The sequence below is a fragment of the Anas acuta genome, chromosome 1, assembly GCF_963932015.1.
Source record: "Anas acuta chromosome 1, bAnaAcu1.1, whole genome shotgun sequence".
In the NCBI taxonomy this organism is placed as follows: Eukaryota; Metazoa; Chordata; class Aves; order Anseriformes; family Anatidae; genus Anas; species Anas acuta.
Genome location: NC_088979.1, coordinates 124,104,144 through 124,127,842, shown reverse-complemented (window position 1 = coordinate 124,127,842; position 23,699 = coordinate 124,104,144). Strand labels below are relative to the sequence as shown.

At 40.2% G+C, this 23,699-nt stretch overlaps 1 protein-coding gene across 5 annotated transcripts in view; it reads left to right on the top strand.

Moving 5' to 3' along the window:
- EPHB6 (EPH receptor B6) overlaps positions 1–23,699 on the top strand; it is an 84,060-nt gene that overhangs the window by 49,719 nt on the left and 10,642 nt on the right. For all 5 annotated transcript variants that reach the window (XM_068700271.1, XM_068700262.1, XM_068700243.1 and 2 more), the window contains 10 exons: positions 8,705–8,829; positions 9,709–9,871; positions 10,722–10,836; positions 13,673–13,728; positions 13,842–13,961; positions 14,371–14,618; positions 15,546–15,761; positions 21,620–21,769; positions 21,919–22,112; positions 23,280–23,435. In XM_068700271.1, the coding sequence (XP_068556372.1) occupies positions 8,705–8,829; positions 9,709–9,871; positions 10,722–10,836; positions 13,673–13,728; positions 13,842–13,961; positions 14,371–14,618; positions 15,546–15,761; positions 21,620–21,769; positions 21,919–22,112; positions 23,280–23,435 (1,543 nt within the window). The remainder of the gene's footprint in view (positions 1–8,704; positions 8,830–9,708; positions 9,872–10,721; positions 10,837–13,672; positions 13,729–13,841; positions 13,962–14,370; positions 14,619–15,545; positions 15,762–21,619; positions 21,770–21,918; positions 22,113–23,279; positions 23,436–23,699) is intronic.

Below are 23,699 nucleotides of genomic sequence, written 5' to 3'. Positions count from 1 at the left end.
TTCCTTTAAGATATGCACATACTTTTAGTCTCAATATGTCACTTCCAGCAATTATTCTACAACTTCATACTCCAAAAAGTAGTGTTGTGTTTCATTAAATCTGTTCACCTTTTGCATTCCTGCTTATTAAAGTAAGGAGGTAGAAAAATGAGAGATAGGCACTGTCTAAAGATGAAGATACAGATAAAGAATAAAGATAGGCACTGTATAACAAGAAAGAATATACATAATAATATTTACTCATCACCTAAATACACATGACCCTGGGATAGCACATGTTAAAACCATATAGCTGAGTCATAAATGAATATGAAAACTACAGTTCTTACAGTTCTTAGGGAGATTTTAAACTGAATTTTGACAAAGGATCCAGAAACAATCACCATAGCTATTTTATTTGAGCTGCTCTAGGTTCTTCTGAATGTTTTGTGTTTACTTGTACTTTGTTCTTGCCTTTTTAACCTTGCTGTTTTGACAAATGGTCTTGAAATATTTTTCTTCTGTCAATGGGGAACAAAGATTTTTTTGTTTTTATATGGGATAAATTTTTAAATATCTTACAGTTTTCACAAACGTGTTGTGATCCTTGTAGCTAGGACCTAAGTCAGAAGGATAACTAAGAACTAAAGTACTAATAGTATGTGTGGGCAGTCAGAAGAAACTGACTTTCTCCTAACTGAAGTCAGAAGAAACTGAGTTTTCTCCTAACTGAAGTTAGGAGAGATAAAAGGGTTGTAGAGAAGGCCAGACTGATTGATAGAATACAGAAGATTTGTATATGGAAGGAAAAACAAACAAACAAACAAACAAAAAAGAATAGCATCAAGTGAATTCTGTATTTCTGTAAATATCCTGTACACGGACTGACTTACAGAAGCATCCGGAGAGAACTGCATGCATATGGTTCTGCTAAATGTTAACAGTGAAGGACTGGGCATGCATTCTTCTTTATAAGCATGTAAAAGCATGTATGGAGAGGAGTTGTATACAGCTTGGTTAAGAGGATATAGTGAGGAGTTATGTGGTAAGGAGAAAAAGGGGGAACAATTTGAACTGAGTGACAGAAAATGGCTGTAAACATTTAAACAAGTGTAAATGTTAAATAAAAACCTAATTAGATTCCACACTGAAGATGCAGAGACCCCTGCAAAAACAGTAAAGCTCAAAAGAAATGCTGCAGGGTTGGACATGAGATTGCGATCTTGGTTAAATCTCATCTTTTGATTTCTGTTTCTTCTTTGCTCTGGAAATTAAGGGAGCATATACACACCCCAATAACTTCCTACTGCTAGCAAATGCCAGTGGTTTAACAAAGTCTGTTTCTTCCCTTCAAGCCATTCATTACCTGAAAGACAATTAGCATGTATATGATAGGATACCTGGTCCCCTTAGGAGTCTGGCTGCAAGTGGGTGGTCAATTTTTGTTTACAGTAAAAGATATGGCTTGGTAATTCATATGGTAATTTCAGACAGATCCTTTGGCTCCTGCTGCAGATAGGCAAGTGTTCTATTAACACCCTGAAAAATTCATTTTCTTCATGCTTCTCATGTATGCCTTCTTCACCTATTTCTGGGGTAATTCAGTTGAGCAACTTATTTCTTCTCCTGCCTAGAGTCAGCCAATCTGCTCTCTTTTGGTTTTGTCTGACTTTTCAGACCACTCCTATTCCTCCGGGCGTCTCTTAGTGTGTCTAGGCATGTTAGGTTTCTTGGATGTTTCTCTCCAAGATGAGTTTCTTGTGTATTGAAGCAGTCTTCAATGACAGGAGGCCAGAGTTCTGAAACAGCAATGTGTAATGGAAGGCTTGCTTTTGTGTTTGCTTTTTTTTTTTTCTTGCTCTTCCATGAAATCGCTAGGAGTGTGCTTGAGATGAGCCACCCTCAATTCACAGTGACAGCTCATACTAACAAGGCCCTGCTTTCTCTGTCATATGGCCTTTTCTCAACCCTGCCCCCTCCCTTCAATCCCCTCAGCATCTTTTTTTTTTTTTTTTTTTTTTTTCAGCTTTAGGTTACTTTTGTTGTTATTATTGTTTTGACAATTATTATTGTACAAGCCAAGATGAACATTTCAGGTTCTTAATGTTCTTTAAGAAACAAGGAGGGGACAGGAGGGCATGGAGGGCGAAAGAAAGCAAATTTCTTTCGGGGAGAAAGATGGCTATATCATAAATTTGGTTTCTATTAAATTAAAGGTGGCAAAAGAAAGACCCTTCAGTGCTGTCAGCTTCTGAATGTTGTACTTATTCATACAGCAGTCAGAGTTCTCTGTGTTACTTCCTTTTCTGATTAAAAAAATATACCTCCCCACATTCTGCCCCTTTGTTAGAGATACCTTAGGCAATATTATGCCCTGGAATAGTTATTTTCTCCCTTCCTCTCCTCCCCCCCCCCCCCTCCCGTCCCCTTCCCTCCCGTCCCCTCCCCTCCCGTCCCGTCCCGTCCCGTCCCGTCCCGTCCCCTCCCCTCCCGTCCCCTCCCCTCCCCTCCCGTCCCCTCCCCTCCCCTCCCCTCCCCTCCCCTCCCCTCCCCTCCCCTCCCCTCCCTCTATTTCTTTATTTCTTTTTTTCTTTATTTTCTTTACTACTTATTTTCTTGTCTTTTTTCCCTGCTACCTATTTGCTCTTCATTTTTATCTCCAAAACACTGCTGATCTAACACTCTCCTTATCCCTAACAGTCTGCTAACCCTGATTCAAAGTTTGATAGAATTCTCTAGTTAACACAATCACATTTTTGGTGATGGCCTGATTATGATGTTCCTACCCTTCAGTGACTATGTATTTCAAGATAGAATAACAAGGGCTGGCATAGAAAAACTTTCATTAATATAAGGTTTCATTTTTTAAATAAGACAACCTTTTATAACAAAAATTACCTGAATACTGTTTGGATAGTAATAATATGACATATTCACCGAGGCAAGTTACCAGAAGGAAAAAACTATCCCACAGGTGAGACAAGAGAAAAAGGAATTACTTTCAGCTCATGTTTGAAGTGCTGAGGGTGAATAGCTACAGAAGTGTCAGGATATGTGGAAATATGTTAGGAGGCCGTTCCAGATAGCACAAACTGCATGAAGAAAGGCTATTTTGAAATTGCCTCTTTGCAGAGGAGAACTTGACAAAGAGAAACCACAGAACTTAAAACAAACAAACAAACAAACAAACAAACAAACAACACCTTATTATTCAAAAATAAAAAAAAATAAAAATAAATCACATCTTCAAGTATGTTCATCATGGTAAACAACTGCTTCATCTCATGCTTTAGAACAGAAGTAAGTTTTTCATTTAAAGGACTGTGAAAAAAAATTCTCTGTGCACAGTTGTAACTGCCTGTCCATTTTTTTCTTATACCTTCAACTGAGGCATGTAATAATGTCTGTTGCCAGAGTTGTACCATTCTGAACTTATTCATTCAGGCAGTTGTTGCATTTCTAGCAAGAAGATAAGGGAAAAAGACAGCAGAGACTCAAATGTTGTCCCTGCAGACTTTTAAAAGCAAGTAGAATTTTCATCGGAATCTGGACATTATAAGAGCTAACAGATATATGAGTATAAAGGTGATGTGATGAGGCTGCCTTGTACCTGTGAAAAAATAGGTAGCAGCCTTCTGCAAGAGCTGGATTCAGAGCAGTGGGACCTGGCAAAAATGTGTAGAACTGCATAAGTAAAAGCAGTCTGAAGGTTTGTGTAAGAAGTTGCATGGGGAAAAGGACAGTTAGGGGTAATGCAAGGAAATTTCAAAGGACCCGACAGAAGATTTTATGGTTGAGAGGAGGAAAGACTTAAACTCTGAGTATGTTTTTGAATTTACAAGGGCAAATGGATGAGTTGATCAGGAAAATTTGCTTGAAGTTGTCTGCTTTTCCAAAGACATATGGAAGAGTGCAGTGGACAAAAAATAAATAAGTAAATAAAAATACTATTGTGTTTTGCCAGGCTAAAACAAACAGGTAAAGTAAACAATATATGAGCTCTGTGTTCATCATCCTCTGAATAAATTACACTAATTCCCAAAGTAACATGTTGTTTATCTATGATCCTAATTGCCAACCTTGAGCACTCAAGTTCCCTAAGAATTCAACTCTATTGTCTTCCTGTTGTATAGGAAAAATACTCTTGAAATATTTTTTTTACATTTCTCAACTTTGTTGTCTTCAGCAGATTTGTCCAGGTGTGATTGGGATTTAATTCTCTTCAGCAAAAGCAGTGAATGAATATGCTTGTTTTCACATTGCAGGTTTCAGCAACTCTTTCAATGAAGATGGAAGCTTTCTGAGAAGGTAGAAATAGGAGGTCCATATGTCACATGGCACCTTGTGATATAAAGGAAAATTCTCTGCATATTAGGCATGAGTGGAACACATTTATAAGAAATAGTAATAATACAGGTACAGGTGGTGAAAATAACTAAACAATTTGCCTTTCTAAAGCAGTCTTCATGCACAGGAATTTTAGTACAAGGTTATGACAGAAGACAACCTGAGATACTTTTTCAGGATTTTCAGATATTTTAAAGAAAGGGTCAGAACTCAAGTCTGTGGAAAAGACATAGGGCATTTTCAAAAGAAGATGTTAAAGACATGAATAAAGTGATTTCTATTCTGTATTCAGACATCTTCCTTGAAGATTATAAATAAGATGGGGTGTGCAACAAAGCTTGGGTTTAATGCCATTTGCTGAGAATGTGAGGATAATAGGATACCTGAAGAAGTAAAGGAGGAGAAATGACAATATGAGAAAGGTAGATTTGGGGCTTGCATTACAGAAGAAAGCATAGCTGAGGGCAAGTTTAATTATTTTTTAATGATTTCTATAAAATCTGTAGACCTCTGACCTTTTGTTTGGATTTATTTTTTCAGTAGTTAAGTTTTGTGATCTGACTCAGTGTTATAGTAGCTCATAGGCAATAAAGATATCCTGATTCATGTTTTCCAAAAGCCATGTCTGTCAGGCCTACAGGCAAGTAGCATTTGTGTATCATGTGTACTGATAGATAAGGAATCTCTTCATAAAATCTTTTACCATTGTATCTTCAGTATATCTTGATAAAGTAAGCAAATGCATCATAAGCACTATTTATTGGTGAATTGCATGTATGAAGCTAAAAAATAAGTGATGGTGATGACCTAGTTTCCTTTGATATTTGTAAATCTCCTATTTGCTGCTCATCAAAAAATCAGTTCTTCCATGGGTTTATTTTCTTTCTTGGTGCTTGCAAGCCCAGCTATATGGCGTCTCTGGGAGATAGAAGAGAAAATGCTGTGGGAGCTTACCACATCCTTTAAAGAAAACTTGGGTTGTATGACACCTCACTAGGCTCAAGAACATTAGTTGGCAACAGGTTATATCGATCCAAACTGAGATCTCTTCCAGTCCACTTCCTAAATCAAGGGAAGACAGGTTTGTTGTTGTTTTTCAAAGAAGGACTTTGGAGATCTGAATCAATAGGCTCTTCTTGAGTAACACTTGAGAAGCAGAAGAGGTATCCTTCTTTCTTTCACATTCCTTCCTTACCTTGTCTGCTGATGTAGAAAAATTCTTAGGCTTGCAGGCACATGTTGCTTGTCAAGGACATCAGCATTATAAGGAAACAGCAGAAACCTGCCAAACGTTAGTAACTCAGAGAATGTAGCATTTTCGTGGTGCTCTAAATATTTTAAATCCACCATTGTGTGTTACCAGGAAGAATATTGTTCTAACATGTAGGAGAGTTACACTTGACAGCCCATGAAAAATAGAATCTGGGAGCTGTATTTACCCAATGGTTAGACTGCATTATATCTTCCATTAGGTGTTATATGTGGTACTTGTGCAAGAATTTATCCATACATTTGCTAATTCATAAATAGTAATGCTAAAATACAAAAAACAAACAAACAAACAAACAAACCAAAAACAAACAAACAAACAAACAGTCATTTTCAGACTTCCTTAAAAATCTGATCTCAAAAAAATGTTTGCTTTCAGTGAATAGTTGGTTCAGTCAGGCCCTATGATTTCAGCTGCCAGTGGATTATGTCATTAGGCATTAACCTTGCATGTCTCCATTTATAAACACTGTGAAAATAGCAAAATTAGTAAAAGTGATAAATCAACAAAGAACTGGATGCATGTATATATGAAACAAGCTTTGAAACCACTGTTTCATTAACAAAACTGTTAATGCATTCAAAGGAAAATACTCTTTTGGCACTTCAGTGGAAGCAGGTACAAGGTAGAATCATTACTACATTACTATTACCTAGACTTTAAGCATTCCCAGCTGCAAGGACACTTGATCATATTTACAATCCTCCTCACCAGTCTTCCATTCTGATCCCATCCTCCCCCCCTAATGTTCCACTTTTAACCAATTACTCCCAACACCTTCCTCTAATGTAATGAGTTTCAAATTAGTGATAAGTAATGGCAGTTCTGCAAATCTGAGAGTCTTGAGCTGAGCTTCAGAGTTTCAGAACAACCTATCAGAATATTTCTAAAGTTAGTAGACACAAGCTCATATTTGCTTTCTCGTTTAGATTCATGCTTCCAAAGCCTTCTTTTATGTTTGATGACCAGATCCTTGCTTTGTACATAAAGGTGTGTTGAGTTTATGTGGCAAGGTTTTGGTAGCAGGGGGCTGCAGGGGTGGACTCTGTGAGAAGAATCCAGAAGCTACCCCATGTTAAATAAGGCAGCACCAAACAGTTCTTCAAGAACTGCTCCATTATGGGTCCATAACATGGGGTCCATCTGTTGGGAGCAAACTGCTCCAGCACGGGTCCTCCACAGGTGGGTGGCTCCCCCCAGGCCCCCTGCTCCTGCATGGGCTCCTCTCCACAGGCTGCAGCTCTGGCCCGGGGCCTGCTCCTGCGGGGGCTCTCCATGGGCCGCAGCCTCCTCCAGGCCACATCCGCCTGCTCCACCGGGGGCTCCTCCACCCATGGGGGGGCTGCAGCGTGGAGATCTGCTCCATGTGGGACCCATGGGCTGCAGGGGACAGCCTGCTCCACCAGGGGCCTCGCAGAAGAACTGCTGCTGCCTGCCTGGAGCACCTCCTGCCCTCCTGCTGCACTGACCTTGGTGTCTGCAGGACTGTTTCACACTCTTTACTTTCCCAACTGCTGTTCCCCAGCAGTCCTCTGGAGCCAGCTGAAACTGGCTGTTATCTAGCATGGGGCAGCTTCTGCATTCTTCTCACAGAGGCCACCCCTTCAGCCCCCCACTACCAAAACCTTGCCACACAAACCCGATACAGATCAGTTTGGGAAGAACAGCATCTCGTGGGAGGGACCTCATGCTGGAGCAGGGGAAGACTGTGAAGGAGCGGCAGTTACGAAGCATCACAGACTGACCACAAGCCGTGTTCTCTGCTCTGTTCCCCTTCGCCACTTGTGGGGTGGAGGCAGAAGAAGGTGGGTGGGGGGAAAGTGTTTTTAGTTTTAGTTTCTCAGTGCTCTAGCTTGTTAGTAATAGTTAATAAATTATATTAATCTCCCTGTGCTGAGTCTGTTTTGGCCTTGACGATAATTGTTGAGTGATCTCCCTGTCTTTATCTCAACCCCTGAGCCCCTTCTATCATATTTTCTTCACCTTTCCCTTTGAGGAGCGGAAGTAAGAGAGCAGTAGTGGTGAAGCTCAGTTGCCATGCTGAGTAAAACCACCATAAAAGGAAAGTTGAATTTTCCCTACAATAATTAGTATCTGTCACAGACTCTATGCACTAAATATCCTAGTAGAATCAAGAAGGTTGACAGTTCCATCTGTGTAGTATATCAAGCTGGCCTTTTCACTAAAACAGAAAGTTACCATGCTTTTTAAGAACAGACGGTAAAACCGCGTGTGAAGCTTCTATACATACACACTTAAGAGTGACTCTGGCCCTGGAGCTGTTGGTTCCAGGCCATAGTGTTGATTAGAAGCCCGTTCAGACTGGACTTCTGTGGCTTAATGACTTGCAGGGATACCAAGAGTCTCAAATACAACAGTAATTTTGCCATCTAGGTAACAGCCCTGCAGGGGATTGGCATGAGATTCAGGAACTAGTGTGAACTAGCCTTTAGATCAGGCTGTGAAAATTAGATGATTTCATTCTTTATGATCTGCAACTGAACTGGAACCACTGAATGGAGGAATACTTCAAGGTCTGTTCCTTAACTCGTCAGTCCCCTCATCCTTTGACATCTTCTAGTTTGTAACAGTGATGTGGAAGTGAAAGACCTCTGTTGCTCAGGCAGGCATATTTCTTCCTCTCCCACCCACCCCCCAGGAAAGAATTATAGTCTTGGGGAGAAGCTTAAAAGAAGTGGTGTGCTCTGCTTTTGTTCTTGCCTCTATCATATTGTTTATTCAAGTATGATCCTTGAGCAAGGCAGTGGCATTGAATGGTCAATCAGTGATTCATCTTGCATGTAAAATTTTCAAATTTTGAAGCCCAAAATAATGTTCCAGCTACACTGTATACCATCAAAACTCCTGATCATGATCAGTTAGATGTGAGTTTCTTCATTTTTTCCATGAGTTGTCTTTGACTGTATCTCTCAGTAGAGTAAAATTGTAGATGTGTTTCTTCTCGTTGTTACGAAATATTTCATAATGCAAATTAAGGGAAATTAAAGGAGAGTTTGACCTAAGTTTTTGAATTCATTATAATAAATATTCAACTACAGGTCTTTGTTAACGTTTTCTCTTTGCAATCTCTCTTCTCTTTCATTCCAGTCCCCTCTGCAGTCCCTATGATGCATCAGGTGAGTCGTACTACCAGTAGCATCACACTGTCTTGGCCTCAGCCAGACCAGCCCAATGGCGTTATCCTGGATTATCAGCTACGCTATTTTGACAAGGTGAGAAGAGAGTGATGCTGTGCAGATTGTTATATAGCTGTTATGCAAAAGAAAAAGGGGAAGTCTTTCTGGTAGATGAACTCTTGGATCAGACTGGATAAGGCAGATAAAATGCTCCAGTTATGAGAGAAGAACAAACTATAGCAAGCACAGAAGTTCACAATATATAGTTATATTGTTATAACATCTGTCCATATGCATTTCCCAGCTTGGGACCATCTGGGGATGATGTTAAAAAGGGAGAAGACACATGTAGCTAAGCTAAAAAGCTGTAGTTGAAACAACTGGGTAAGTTTAGTACCACCTGATGCAGGTAATAGTGGAAGGACATCAAGTTTCCAGATGTCTATGTTAAAATTAGACTCACTGCAACATCCTGTGTTTTATTTGTGGAGAGAAATTCTGTGTCCCAATTTATGCCTGGATGAACATCTCTAAGAAATTTTGGGTGGAGGAATGCACTCTTTCATTTACTAAATGGCAGGTCCAAGTTACATGTTTATGTGCTGAAATTACAGGATGACAAATATATAGTTGTTCTCTATTCACATCTTTCATGACTCCTAATTGATTTAAGGGAAAGAGGTCCATAGGACCATTAAGACAAGCTCCCATTCCCTATATCTGATCTCTCATATAAATATATGTGAATATATGATTATAAATATATGAACCTAGGTATAAGGGAATGAGAAGTAGCAGTAAGAAGCAGTGAATAGTGTGTGAGGAAGTCAGGTCTAGAATATCAAGTGGGGTTGGGATACTTTGTAATGGACTCAAATATCATTGGACCCACATGGAAACTAGCATTCCTTGATGAGAAAAGCCAACTTAATGGGCAAAAGTCTCACATTCCTTTTTGGTCTCTGACATTCACAGGCAGAAGATGAGGATAATTCATTCACCTTGACTAGTGAAACTAACATGGCCACCATATTAAATCTGAGCCCAGGCAAGATCTATGCCTTCCAAGTACGAGCTAGAACAGCAGTGGGCTATGGTCCATACAGTGGAAAGATGTATTTTCAAACTCTAATGGCAGGTAAGTGTACTCAGATCTGCACATGCCCGTCTTTCACTCGTGTATGTCACTGATTGTATTAGCATATCCTCTGGGAGGACTGCTACCAGACATTACTACTCAACTTGTGTGTCTGTATATAGGAATTTGCATATATGGATTTGTTCTATCAAAGAAAGTTCATGGTGTCAGAGCACGTTGTTTACATTCCCTTAGCCACTGCTACTTCCATATGCCCCTGCCCTACTCCTTGTTCTCATATACCTCCATGCTTCTGATCAGCAGGAAGCAGAGTGTGTCAGTAGAACTCTCTTTATGAGGGTATTAGAGTGCGTAGCAATATATACTGCTCTAGTTTGGTCTCCAGCTGTCACAGGACAACTTACAGATGAATGCTCTGAAAGTCTTAAGGCAAGTAGTACACAGAACATATACACAGAACCTTACCATCTATCTAATAGTATCACCATCTATTCACGCAGAGACCTACATACTGCCTTGTGATGCCCTTTGGTCTGTATCAAATGTACTTGTTTGTAATCGTAAAGCTAAAGTAGGGGACAACAGGATCAAAGCCCAGGCTTAGAACTGGCTTATACTTAAATTGCTAGTCACATGTCAGTGGACAAGGAAAAGTGTTTTGAGATGGAGTACTAGCTTTTCAGAAATAGGAAGGAAAGCACTGGAGAAGCACAATTGCAAGGGCAGAGCAATAATCAAGACAAGCATTTGCTAAATTACTAGGACTAGCCTGGAAGCAAAAGGGCTGGTAGGGTTGGAATTATGGGTGAGTCCTAGGTGAGCAGATGGGAAACTCTAATTGTTTCTGTATTCTGCATTTGTGTGTGTATGTGTGTGTCTTCCTTGCTAGGTGAGCGCTCAGAGATGGTGCAGGACCGACTGCCACTTATCGTGGGCTCAGCACTTGGTGGTCTAGCCTTCTTGGTAATTGCTGCCATTGCCATCCTTGCCATCATCTTCAAGAGGTGAATTCCTTGATTTTCTCATGTGCCAGTGCCTGCACCCTAGACAGTGGAACTTTCTTGCCGTGGCTTCATAATCCATTCCCAAGGGAAACAGCCCAATCTACATTTATTCAGATGTCCTTGAGATGACATTTTCTAATTAAGAAAAAATCCTGCCCCATTGCACCCCTGTCAGAAGCCTCTCCTTTGGTAAACCACTCATGTACTTAGCTAAGATTTGTCTAGGTAGCACTAAGAACACAATGTAAGCTTTATAAAGCTGGTGATCAAAAGGTGTTTAAATGCATCACCGTCAAGAAGTGACTGCAAATTACATTGTAATCAAGCAAGTGAAGAATGAAATGATGTGGTGAAGGATTGGTGGAGTAAATATTTAGATACATTAATTAAGAAGGTGCTGAGGAACTACAAACTATTCTTTAACCAAGGACTGAGAGTCTGTAGCTCATTTGCTGAAGAATAAAATCTGTACATTTTACATGGTTCCAAGGAACACAGACTCATAAAATATGGGTTAAAGAAATCAAACACCACTTTCCATTTTGGAAAGAAAAGAAAAAAAAAAAAGACAAGTCAATGTAGAAATAGTCTGTCACAGTGAAAGAGCAGGGCAGAAGTTTTAAAAACAAAGAGAAGTAAAGGTGGCTAGCAGAGATACCTAGATGAACAAAAGTAAACAATGGCTGAGGAGGTGGAGGGGAAAGAAAAGAAGCAGTCATCACCTACTTCATGAATTTATTGAAATTTGAACTTAATCTCCCAGACTGTCCATAATGGATTTCTGTGTCTTGTCTACTCTGCCTCTGCGCAAGTGGAACATTTTAGATTTGTCTGTTGAACTAAAGAAAGGTATAAATACTTCAGAAAGTGACATCTAGTTTTAGTAATTTCTTTTTCTGTTCTCTTCTTTTTTTTTTCTTTCTTTTTTTTTGATATTAATTTGTTTTCTCTATTTGTGTATATTTACTGTTAATATTTTTCATTCTGGAAAGGAGAAAATTACCAAATATTGTTATATTTGCACTGTTGCCTCCTTTTGTAGCTTTGAGCTGTTAAAATACAATTTCTTACAGCTGGGAATGTGATATTATGTGCACAACTCAATAAAGCATATATTTTCTAAAAAAAAATAAACTCAATAAAGCATATATTTTCTAAAAAAAATATGCAAATTAGTATTAGCAAATCTGTGTTGGGGGACAACATTAATAGGTTTCTGTAAATGTATATACATAAATAAGAAATGTCATAAAAATAGTTTAATTTATACACAAAGGATTATGTAATAGTGATTCAGAAAAGGTAGATATATCAAATTTCTACTTAAAATTTGTCTTTGACAAGAAAAGGAAGTTTGATGATGTAGGAAATGAAGAAGTCCATATGAAATGTCAGAAAAGACAGAATATATGTGGAAACAAATACAATAAATTAGTTTTGGTGCATATTGTCCAGCCAATACACAATGTGAAACACCTATTTTAGCTAATTGTTTTATTTTGTTTTTATGATACCAAACCATTAACATGTCAGGTGACCTATAAAAACCTGAATGTAGACCTGACAGAGTAGCACAGTTACAGCTTGTAGGTATGGGTCCCCAGTAAAGCCAATTTCTTTCAACAGCAGAAAGAACAGACTTTGAAGATAGAAATATCTGTGGTTTGGGAATGTTAGTAGAATTTTAAGAAATAAGCTCCACATGTGTGAATAATACACAGATTCCTTATAGAATGATAGAATTAGATCTCTTAGTAAAGACAGGTAGCATTATCTTTAGTGAAATTCTGACTTCAGTTGCTAATTGAATCAGATTGAAGGTCTTGTGCTGAAATTATAAAGTATATGAATGGGCAAGAATTCTTGTATACAGCAGGAATACTATAGGAAAACAGGGTTTGATTTACAATGAATTATATATATCAATGGCATAATTATATCAATGGTATAATTAACATGATTTTAAAAAGATTGTAAACTAGCATGAATTGTACATCTTCAGGGAGAAAAAAAGCTGCTTATAAATATTGTTGCGAACAAAGGAAGTGACTGAAAAATAGACAATATTAAGAGCAAAAGAAGAATAAGATGAAAGTTGGAAAACATCTAGATCGTGTGGGGAAAAAATGACTTGAATAACACATATTTAAAGGAATAACAAAATTTGAGAAGTGCCAGTGCTGAGAATCACATATTATTACTGTAATTTAGATACTTATTTGCAATAAATATTACAGCAATAAAGACTGTACCTATTCTGAGTTGCTTGTGTATAGATCACAGAACAGATTTCTGTCCGTCTGGTTTTGTGTGGTTGGTTTTGGGTACCATAAGAAAAGAATAGTCAAAGTAAATGCTGTTAGGAGAGAAAGAAGATAAATGAAGAAGTAATCTTGTGGGATGGAATTTATATGCTTTATGCAGTTGTCATTTGAACACATGGCTCTTAGAATGTTTCTGAAGAACTTGACATCACAGGAAATAGTTTCTATTAGTATTGAAAAGAATAATTTGTAGTAATTAAATGAAAATAAAATACAAATTTAACCTGAATACCAAGAAGACTTCCAAGACAGTAACATTAAACTGCAATTTTTTTTTCAGGATAGTTCTGAATTCCACATCATTTGTCATGTCTAAAGTGGTGTTGCACACATTAGTGTAAAAACTACCAGACAGAAAACAAGCTAGCACTGGTTACGAAGAGATGGGCAGGATCATAACACTTATATTGCTGAATTCAAAGATTCTCTGAGTCTTGCACTGAGAAACTTCCCCTAACATCCTAAGAGAGACTTGCATGTGTTTTGACATTCCTTTCTTTTATGTCCTGCAGTAAAAGGCGGGAGACTCCATATACAGACCGCCTGCAGCAGTATATCAGTACACGAGGTAAGTGTTCTTGAGCAATAGATGCCAAAGGCCTATCTCTTCAGGAGTCACTAGCACCCATTTCTCTCAGGGTCTGATTCTGGTGATGTGTTGGGCTGTCTCCTCTACTGCAGGACTTGGAGTAAAATACTACATTGATCCTTCAACCTACGAGGATCCCAATGAAGCTATTCGAGAGTTTGCCAAGGAAATTGATGTGTCCTTCATCAAGATTGAGGAGGTCATTGGATCAGGTAGTGTGAGCATCTTCAGATTTTGAAGCACCTTCTTGCCTTCCTTGATACCTGACACATTACTGTCCTGAAGTGTACCCAACCATGACATGTCAAGTGTTTCAGGATAGCTAGCATTAATTTTTGCAAAATTCATCTTAACTTGCTTAAACTCAGATGCTGGCTCCAAATCAAAATTAAAAACACCCTTCAAAGACTCATTTGAATTCCTCATTTTGAACCTTGAACCTGAACCTGACCAGACCGAATTCAGAGCCTTTATTAAGAACTTTACCTTGACCCAAATGGTCCTGGTAACTATATTTCCAAGCAGTGCTTGGAGCCTTCCATATTAGAATGTTTTAGTGCAATTGACTAAACATTTTGCTCTGTCTCCTTACTTGAGGTGTGTTTCTTCCCCCCCTGACAGGAGAGTTTGGAGAGGTGTGCTTTGGGCGCCTAAAACACCCAGGGAAACGTGAATGCACAGTAGCTATTAAAACATTGAAGTCAGGTTATACAGATGAGCAGCGGCGAGAGTTCCTGAGTGAGGCCAGCATCATGGGGCAATTTGAGCATCCCAACGTCATCCGTCTGGAGGGTGTGGTCACCAAGAGCCGACCAGTCATGATTGTTACAGAGTTCATGGATAATGGATCTCTGGATTCCTTCCTCAGGGTACAACAACCAGACTCCCCCACAACTGTTACCTCTTCACCTTGCGGTGTGCCATTCTTGATTCTGATAGTTTTGACTGCCCTTCCTCTTCCCCTATCACTACAAGTTCTCAATTGCCCTCTGCAGGTGCAATAGAAATAAAAGCAAATTACCAGGCTAAGTGGTTTTGGACCAAAATGATGAAAATGTTCCAAATACTCACGCATCATATAAGATCTCTGCATTATTTTTGACCTTTCAAACTCATTGATATTAAACTGTTTATCTTTGTACATGGCCTTCTAGTTCCCATGTGCATACTCCAAAATAAGTCTACTCTTCAGGCTTAATTCCACAGAATGTTTTCGGGTGACTTCAAGTAATTAAACTTGTCATTATTCTTGGACTCAGAGTCTCCAGTGTGTTTGTTTTTTTGTTTTGTTTTGTTTGTTTGTTTGTTTTTTAATAATGAAACAAAAATACAACATTTCTGTAGTATAGATGCTTTACTTCTTTCTTTATTGATTCAGATGTTAATTCAACCCAACTACTTTGGTAGGTACATTTTGAAGAGCACATGAACTCATTGTATAAAAAATAGAACTCATTGTAAAGATCTCAAAAAAGTAAGAACAGATTTGTCTGCTCCCCTTCATTTAGCCGGTTTAGTAGTTAATAAGAGACTAGACATAAGATGCTAAAGCAGGATATGTCTACAATATGAGATCTGTCTTCAGAAGTAGATCACCAATGCCTGACTTTGAAATTCATTGCCTTAAGGCCATTTTCCTTCCTTGTTTGCTGTTCTTGAACCTTTAGAGTTTATCTGAAGATGTATGTTCTCTAACTTCATAAAACAAACCTTATTTAATATGCTCTTTGCTAGTTTTCCCTGTTGGTTTCATTTCCTGTGGTCATGAAAGCCTGTGTCTACCTCTTCACTTTCAGCAAAAGGAGGGACAGTTCAGTGTGTTACAGCTGGTGGGAATGCTACGAGGGATTGCATCTGGCATGCGCTACCTTTCAGACATGAACTATGTGCATCGTGACCTGGCAGCACGTAACATCTTGGTCAACAGTAACCTCGTGTGCAAGGTTTCAGACTTTGGTTTGTCCCGCTTTTTGGAGGATGATGCTTCAAATCCTACCTATACTGGAGCTCTGGTGAGTTCCTACTGTGGAGTGAGTTACTGCAGTGCTGTCATCTATAAATTTGTTCTGTGTTTCTCCTTGATTTGGTGCACCCTATTTAGTCCATCTTGAGACCAGAAAAACCAGTGGGATGGAGCCTTCTACTTTGTGGGCTGTCTATTCCAAACTGTAACTGAGAACAGTAACTGAGAATCTGATCCACTCTGCCATGTGAAATAGAATCATAGAATGGCTTGGGTTGGAAGGGACCTCAAAGACAATCTAAATCCAAACCCTCTGCTATAGACAGGGGTGCTACCCAGTAGATGTGGTTGTCCAAGGCCCCATCCAACCTGGCCTTGAACGCCTCCAGGGATGGGGCATCCACAACTTTTCTTGGCAGCCTATGCCAGTGCTTCACTACCCTTACAGTGAAGAATTTCTTCCTAAGGTTTAGTCTAGATTTGTCCTCTTTTATTTAGGATCATTTCCCCTATCATTATCTAATTGAGCAAAAACTCACTCCATCTTTTTGTAAGACCCCTTTAAGTATTCACAGGTTGCAATGATGTCTCTCTGGAGTCTTCTCTTCTCCAGACTGAACATCCCCAGCTCTCTCAGCCTTTCTTCACTGGAGAGGTGCTCCAATCCGCTGATCATCTTTGTAGCCCTCCTCTGGACTCGCTCTAACAGGTCCATGTCTTTCTTGTGCTGGGGGCCCCAGGCCTGGACACAGCACTCCAGGTGGGGCTTCACAAGGGCAGAGTAGAGGGAGACAGTCACCTCCCTAAACTTGCTGGTCACACCTCTTTTGATGCAGCCCAGAATGCAGTTGGACTACTGGGCTGCAAGCATGGAATATCAGTGCATTTCTTTATGGAATGATGGTGAATAGGACAAACTACATAAACTGGTTATCTTTTCCCTTTTATTGGCTTCTTACAGGAAATTAAAAGGACTGAAGGAGAGACTGAAGCCTGTGCTACCACCTTTAGAGGAAAGAGGGAGGTTGTTTTTGTTGTATAGAAAAGATAACCAGTGTAAATATGTATGGGCTTACTACAAACCACCAAATGAACTTATCGCCCATGAAATTAAGGTGCCTGTTATACATACTACGAATAGTGGGGGGCAGATGAGGGAGAGTAACAGGTGGGTTGAAACTACCATTTAATATGCAGGGGATTAAGAAGAATTCAGTCAGTGAAAGAAGAGACACGTTTTAGATGTGTATGTTTTGAAGAACTAACACTTCAGTCATTTCATCTGTCAGGTTATACCTGCAAGTCGGTAAGGTTGAGATAGAAAGAAGAAAGACTTAATGAAAACCTACTCAGTTTGTCTGTTGTTGGAGTTGCAGGTTTTGATTGTTTACATTATGAATTATGGTTGTAGTAGACTCCCTCTTGAGGGGAAATGATGCACCCATCTGCAGACAGGATAGTCTTTTCAGAGAATTTTGCTGCCTTTCCAGCACTCAGGGAGGTCACTAGAGTACTGAAGAACTTAGTACAGCCTTCAGAGTATTACCCACTCCTGCTCTTTTGTGTAGGTACCATCATATTTGTGGTGCATCAAGAAGCTTCAGGTCAATCAAAAGGGGAAGATTACTAAAAGGATTCAGGTGCTCAGGTAGTGTTTTTCTCTATCCTCCTAGTAAAGTGAAAGACACTGGAAGGAACAAGCAAGCTCAGGATATCAATATCTGTCTCCAACACTAGTGCCTTTGCTAGAATTCTATGCTAGAAATTCTTTGCTAGAAATGTTTTTTTTTGTAACCACGGCAGATTCTCCAAGACACAATGTCTGCTGGGACCTGACAGGATCCATCAATCTAGGTGGGAAAATGTTTATTTGCCTGTAAGCTAGCAGTACTGATTGAGGGGGCTTTAAATTGGATTGATGGGGGAAAGTTATACTGCCAGGAATGCTGTAGGCAAGTCATGGGATGGCGCAGTTAATGGGAGCATTTATGCCTGTCCAGAGAGCACTGAGGGTTTGGGAGCCCATCTGAAATGCCTGTACACCAATGCATGTAGAACAAAGAGAACTCTCTGAAAGAGAAATGAGAAACAAACAGGAGGAACTTGAAACTTCAGTCTGTTCCTAGATCTCTGATGTCATTGGTAATAGTGACACTTGGTGGAAGGAGTCCCCTTACTGGAGTACTGAGACAGAGGGCTATAATCTGTTTAGGAGAGATAGGCAGGGCAGATGAGATAGAGGAGTTGCAGTGTGTGTAAGGGAGACGTCTGATAGTACAGCCCTTTCAGTTAGGAATGATGTGGTCGAAAGCCTCTGGGTAAGGGGCATGGACAATAAAGAAGATGTTATCATAGGTTTCTGTTGTAGTTCACTCAGTCAGGATGATAGTACTGATGAGTAATTTTATAGGCAATTAAAGAAATCTCTGGAACAGTAGGTCTTGTCCTTATGGACCTTGTCCAAATTTTTGATGAAATGAGGAAAATGGTCAGTAAAGTTGTTACCTTTGGTTTTAAGTGAGCAAATTTCAAACTGCTCAGGGAGTTATTTAGCAGGGTCTCCTAGGAATCTGCTTTTGAGGGCTTAGAGGTCCACATGAGATGGGTACTTCTTAAGATCCACCTTATAAAAGCACAGGAGCTGGCAATCCCACTGAGTTGTAAGTCAAGTAAGCAGGGCAGAAGACCTGCTTGACTGAACAAGGAACTTCTCTTGGAATTCAAGTAGAAAAAGAAAGCGTATGATCTCTCAAAGCAAGGTCAGGCCGTATGGGAAGATTACAAAGCAGCAATTTACATTTGCGGGAAGAAAACATAAAAGGGAAAAACTCAACCAGAGTTGAAACTAGACAGATATTTCAGATAATAAAAAAGTCCTTTTTCAAGTATGTAAATAGCAAGAGGATGTCTAATGAAAATATTGGACTATTACTGGATGAAGTTAGTAACTTAACAAGCAAGGATCACAAAGCAAGTGATGCACAAAGCGATCACTCACAAACCACTGACTGATGTCTAGCCAGACCTCGTGGAGCAGCGGTCTTCCCCCCACAGCCAAGTCCCTCCCTTTTTACTTTCCAGCATGATGTCATGTGGTACAGAATAGCCTTTTGGCCAGATTGAGTCAGCTCTCCTGGTTCTGTCCCCTCCCAGCTTCTTGTGCACCCCCAGCCCCCTCGCCGGCAGGGCAGCATGAGAAACTGAGGAGTCCTTGACTGAGTGAAAGCACTGCTCAGCAACAACTAAACATCAGTGTGTGATCAACATTATTCTCATTGTAAATGCAAAACATAGCACCATACCAACTACTAGGAAGAAAATTAACTCTATCCCAGCTGAAAACAGGACAACCATGACTGGGGAAGCAGCAACTTTCCATTTGTTAACACCAAAATTACAAGGAACCAGCTGTATCAGTTGAATGTTTCTAAGTCTACTGGGCCTGCTGGGATTCATCCTGGAGTACTTACACCTGCTTAAGCAGATGTTATAGCAGGACCCTTCTCAATTATCTACCAAAAATGCTGGGAAGCTGGGGAGGTCCTTGCTGCCTGGAAACTAGCCAACATTATCCCAATTTACAAGAAGGGCATGAAAGAAAACCCTGAAAATTACAGTACAGTTAGTTTAATTTCAGTACCTGGGAAAATTACAGAGAAAATTATCCTGCACTCCAATGAAAGACACTTAAAGAAAAGGGCAATCATCAAGCCCAGGCAACATGGGTTCATGAAAGGAAAGTCCTTTCTTACTAATTTGATCTCCTTCTGTGATAAGATCACCTGCTCAGCAGATGAAGGGAAGGCAGCAGTTGTAGTTTTTCTGGATTTTAGTAAGGCTTTTGATACTGCCTTTCACAGTACCCTTCTGGACAAGTTGTTCAATTGTGAGATGAATTAGTACATGGTATGTTGGGTGAAGAACTGGCTTAACAGTAGGGCTCAAATGTCTGCAGTGAATGGAATTATATCTGGCTGGCAGCCAGTCACTAGAACTGTTCCCCAAGGCTCAATCTTGAGTCCAGTTATGTTCAGTATTTTTATCAATGTTCTCAATGCCGGAGCTGAATGCATCCTTATTAAAACTGCTGACAGTGTAAAACTTGGAAGTGCTGCAGACTCTCTTGAGTGACAAGAAGCTTTGCAGAGGGATCTAGATAGACTGGAACATTGGACCATCACAATACTATGAGAAGATGCTATAAGAATGCTATAAGAAGGAAGATTCTTGTCAAATTGTCAAGAACAAATGCCAGATTCTGCACTTGGGACTGAGTAATGCCAGACATAAGCACAGACTGGGAAATGAGTGGCTGGAGAGAAGCCCTGAAGAAGGGGATGTGGGGGTGCTGGTTTACAGTTGGCTCACTATGAGCCAGCAGTATACCCTGGCAGCCAAGAGGGCAAACTGTATTCTGGGTTGCATTACATACAGCGTAGCCAGACAGTCAAAAGATGTGATATCCTGTGATTATTATGTGAGGGCCACAAAGATGGTCAAGGGGCTGGAGCACCTCTCCTACAAAGAAAGGCTGAGAGACCTGGGGCTGTTCAGCCTACGGAAAAGAGAACGCTTTGGAGTGACCTCATTGCAACCTTTCAGTACTTGAAGGGGGCTTATTAAAAATATGGAGAGCAACTATTTGCTCAATCAGATATTGACAGGACAAGGGGTAAAAGCTTTAAACTAAAAGAAGGGAGATTTAGATTAGAGGTTAGGAGGAAATTCTTCACTCAGAGGGTGATGAGGCACTGGAACAAGTTGCCAAGAGAAGTTGTTGATGCCCCATCCCTGGAGGTGTTAAGGCCAGGCTGAATGAGGCCTTGGCCAACCAGATCTAGTGAGTGGCATCCCTGCCTATGGCAGGGGGGGTTGGAACTAGATGGTTCTTGAGGTCCCTTCCAACCCAAGTCATTCTATGATTCTGTGGTATGATTATCTCACCACATATTGCATTGGTCCGGCCTCACTTGGAATATTGTATGCAGTTCTGGGTAACACAATTTTAAAAGAATGTTAAGATACTTGAATGGATCCAGAGGATGGCAACAAAACTGGTCAAAGCTCTGGAAGGCATGTCCTATGAAGAGTGGCTGAGGACATTTGGTTTGTCTAGTTTGGAGAAAAGAAGGCTAAGAGGTGACCTCATTGCTTTTTACAACTTCCTGAGGAGGGCTGGAAGGGAAGTGCTCATTGTTTCTTCCTGGTATCTAGTGACAAAACATGTGGCAATGGCTCAAAGCTCTGTCAGGAGAGGTTCGGACTAGACATTAGTAAAAACTTCTTTACCAAGAGAGTAGTTAGACACTGGAACAGAATTCCTAAGAAGGTGTTTGATGCACCATGACTGTCAGTGTTCAAGAGGCATTTGGATAATGCTCTTAGTGATACACTTTAACTTTGGAGTAGCCCTGAAATAGTCTGATACTTGGACTTGATCTTTGTAGGTTCCTTCCAGCTGAACTGTTCAATTCTATTCTGTTCTGTTTTATTTTACATGGTTTTAGATTTCCAAATCATTGAGACTTTCAGGAGGATTTGACTATCTGCCACTTCTCTAATGCTGCTAAGAAGAGCTATAAGAGTCAAATTCCATTTTTGCTAAGGATTTGTAGTTGTCAGGGGGCATGATTCTGTTGTTTTGGTTAGTTGGTTGGTTGTGTGTTTTTTTGTTGTTGTTGTTTTATTTTTTTGTTTGTTTTTCATCTTCATGTGTAGGTAGAACAAGGTAGAAACCTTTGGCATAGTTTAAATTTAACTATTGATTTCTACAAGGCAACATTACTGAATTGGCACATCATTTCAGAGTTGTGTCATGCTACTGGCCTCTGACCAGGTCAGTGATGTCCTTTTCCCTGGTAGTTCTTATCTCACTAACATTCTGGTTACTCCCTGACTGCTTTCTAGGGCTGCAAAATTCCCATCCGTTGGACTGCCCCTGAAGCTGTCCAGTATCGCAAGTTCACCTCCTCCAGTGATGTTTGGAGCTATGGCATTGTCATGTGGGAAGTGATGTCCTATGGTGAGAGACCTTACTGGGACATGTCCAATCAGGATGTAAGTTTGGGAAATGGTGGGAATGTGCATCTACCTTTCTGCTCTGTTTCAATTTGAGTGAAAGAAAGTCATACACTGCCAAGTGACTGAAGCTTGTTTGTCTTTTATTTTCCCAACTGTGATAAAACTTAGTTCTTCTTTTCCTGCAGGTAATTAATGCTATAGACCAGGACTATCGCCTGCCACCACCTCCGGACTGCCCAACTGTTTTGCACCTGCTGATGCTTGACTGCTGGCAGAAGGAGCGGGTCCAGAGACCCAAATTTGAACAAATAGTTAGTGCTCTAGATAAAATGATCCGCAAGCCATCTGCTCTCAAAGCCACTGGCACTGGGAGCAGCAGGTGAGATGAGGATTTAGTGTAAAATAATACATGTCTCTGGATAGGCATCACAAGGAAACGAAGGTAGTGAATCAGACATTTTTCCAATCCTTTCTTCTGAGATTGAGATCAATTAAGAAAGGAAAATTTGCAGGGGATGGTTGGAAGAACTGTATATCCTGATTCACTTAGTGGGTGATGAGGATGAATTAGGAGCTGTAAGTGCTGACTGTGAAGAGAGAAAGATCTTGATATGGTGAGGGAGCTTTGGGGTGGAGGGGATGAATGATTTCACAAAACTGTGATTGCAAGAGGTGATGAAGGACAAGAAGACCTTAGATTGTGGAGAAAAGAAATTCTCTAGCTAAAACTAATGAAAACTGCAGCTTGCATCCCACATTTTCCCATCTGCATTTTGCATCCTGATGGAGGCAGGAGGTCAGCAAAGGAGAAGTCTTGGGGTAGAGGTGTAAATGGAGCCAAGATTATATAGCTGTTGGACTGATGATGGAATTAATCCTGGTGGCCTGGAGGACTTCTGCCATGGTTATAAAACTCGGCCCACTGCAATACACTCTACATCCAAGGGCAAGGAGAAGTGTGTGGTAATGCCCAGTTTACTAGAAACAGCACAGAAAGTGAGTTATGAGTTGCTTTGGGGCAGATTCAGATGCCAAGAAAAGTAGAAAATGCTAGTGATTTATCTGGCTTTCTACTGCTCTGTTCCACCTGGTTTGTATGGGAGCCCAAATGACACCCTGTCTCCTAGGTTACCTGCAGAGCCAAAGAGCACATTCTGGAGAGGGGTAGCTAGTCACAGAGATAAAGGTACAGGGTCTCATCTTTGTGCCTTGGAAACCTCCTCACTGCAACTCTTAACCTAGATGACAGGTCTAGACCCAGGAAGTGTGGAAATATCTGGTGCAAGAAGTCTTCACGCCAGAGAGAGTATAAAATGGGAAGGAAAGATCAATTGCTTAAGTTGGATGGATTGCTTTTAGACAGAATAGGGAAGACAGATAATCTAGAAACATTCCCCCATCAAGGTGGGACTTTAGGAATCAGGTCATGAAGAACAAATATAATAATTTTGCTCCACTGTATGTTATCCCTCTCATAACTCTGACCTTACAAGTGTTGTCAACTGATGTTGGTAACTGGGGTTTTTAGAATCTGCCTCTTTTGCAGACCATCTCAGCCTCTCCTGAGCAACTCCCCTCCAGATTTCCTTTCACTCAGCAATGCCCATGAATGGTTGGATGCCATCAAGATGGGTCGTTACAAGGAAAATTTTGACCAGGCTGGTCTGATTACATTCGATGTCATATCACGCATGACTCTGGAGTAAGTATAGAGGCAGAAAGAAGGAGATACTATGTGGAAAGTGAGAGGTATGGAATAAGGGCTATATGAAAATATATATGTGTAACAAAGGGAGAGAGACTACAGAGAAAAGTAGCTACTCTTTCTTGCATTTTATTAGGGCCTCTAGATGCCCTCCATACCACTGTATATGTGCAATCTGTTTCTATTAGCATTAGAACTTGTCCCATGTAGACTACAAAATATATTGTCACTGTTACAGAGACGCTGTAACATCAGAATGTT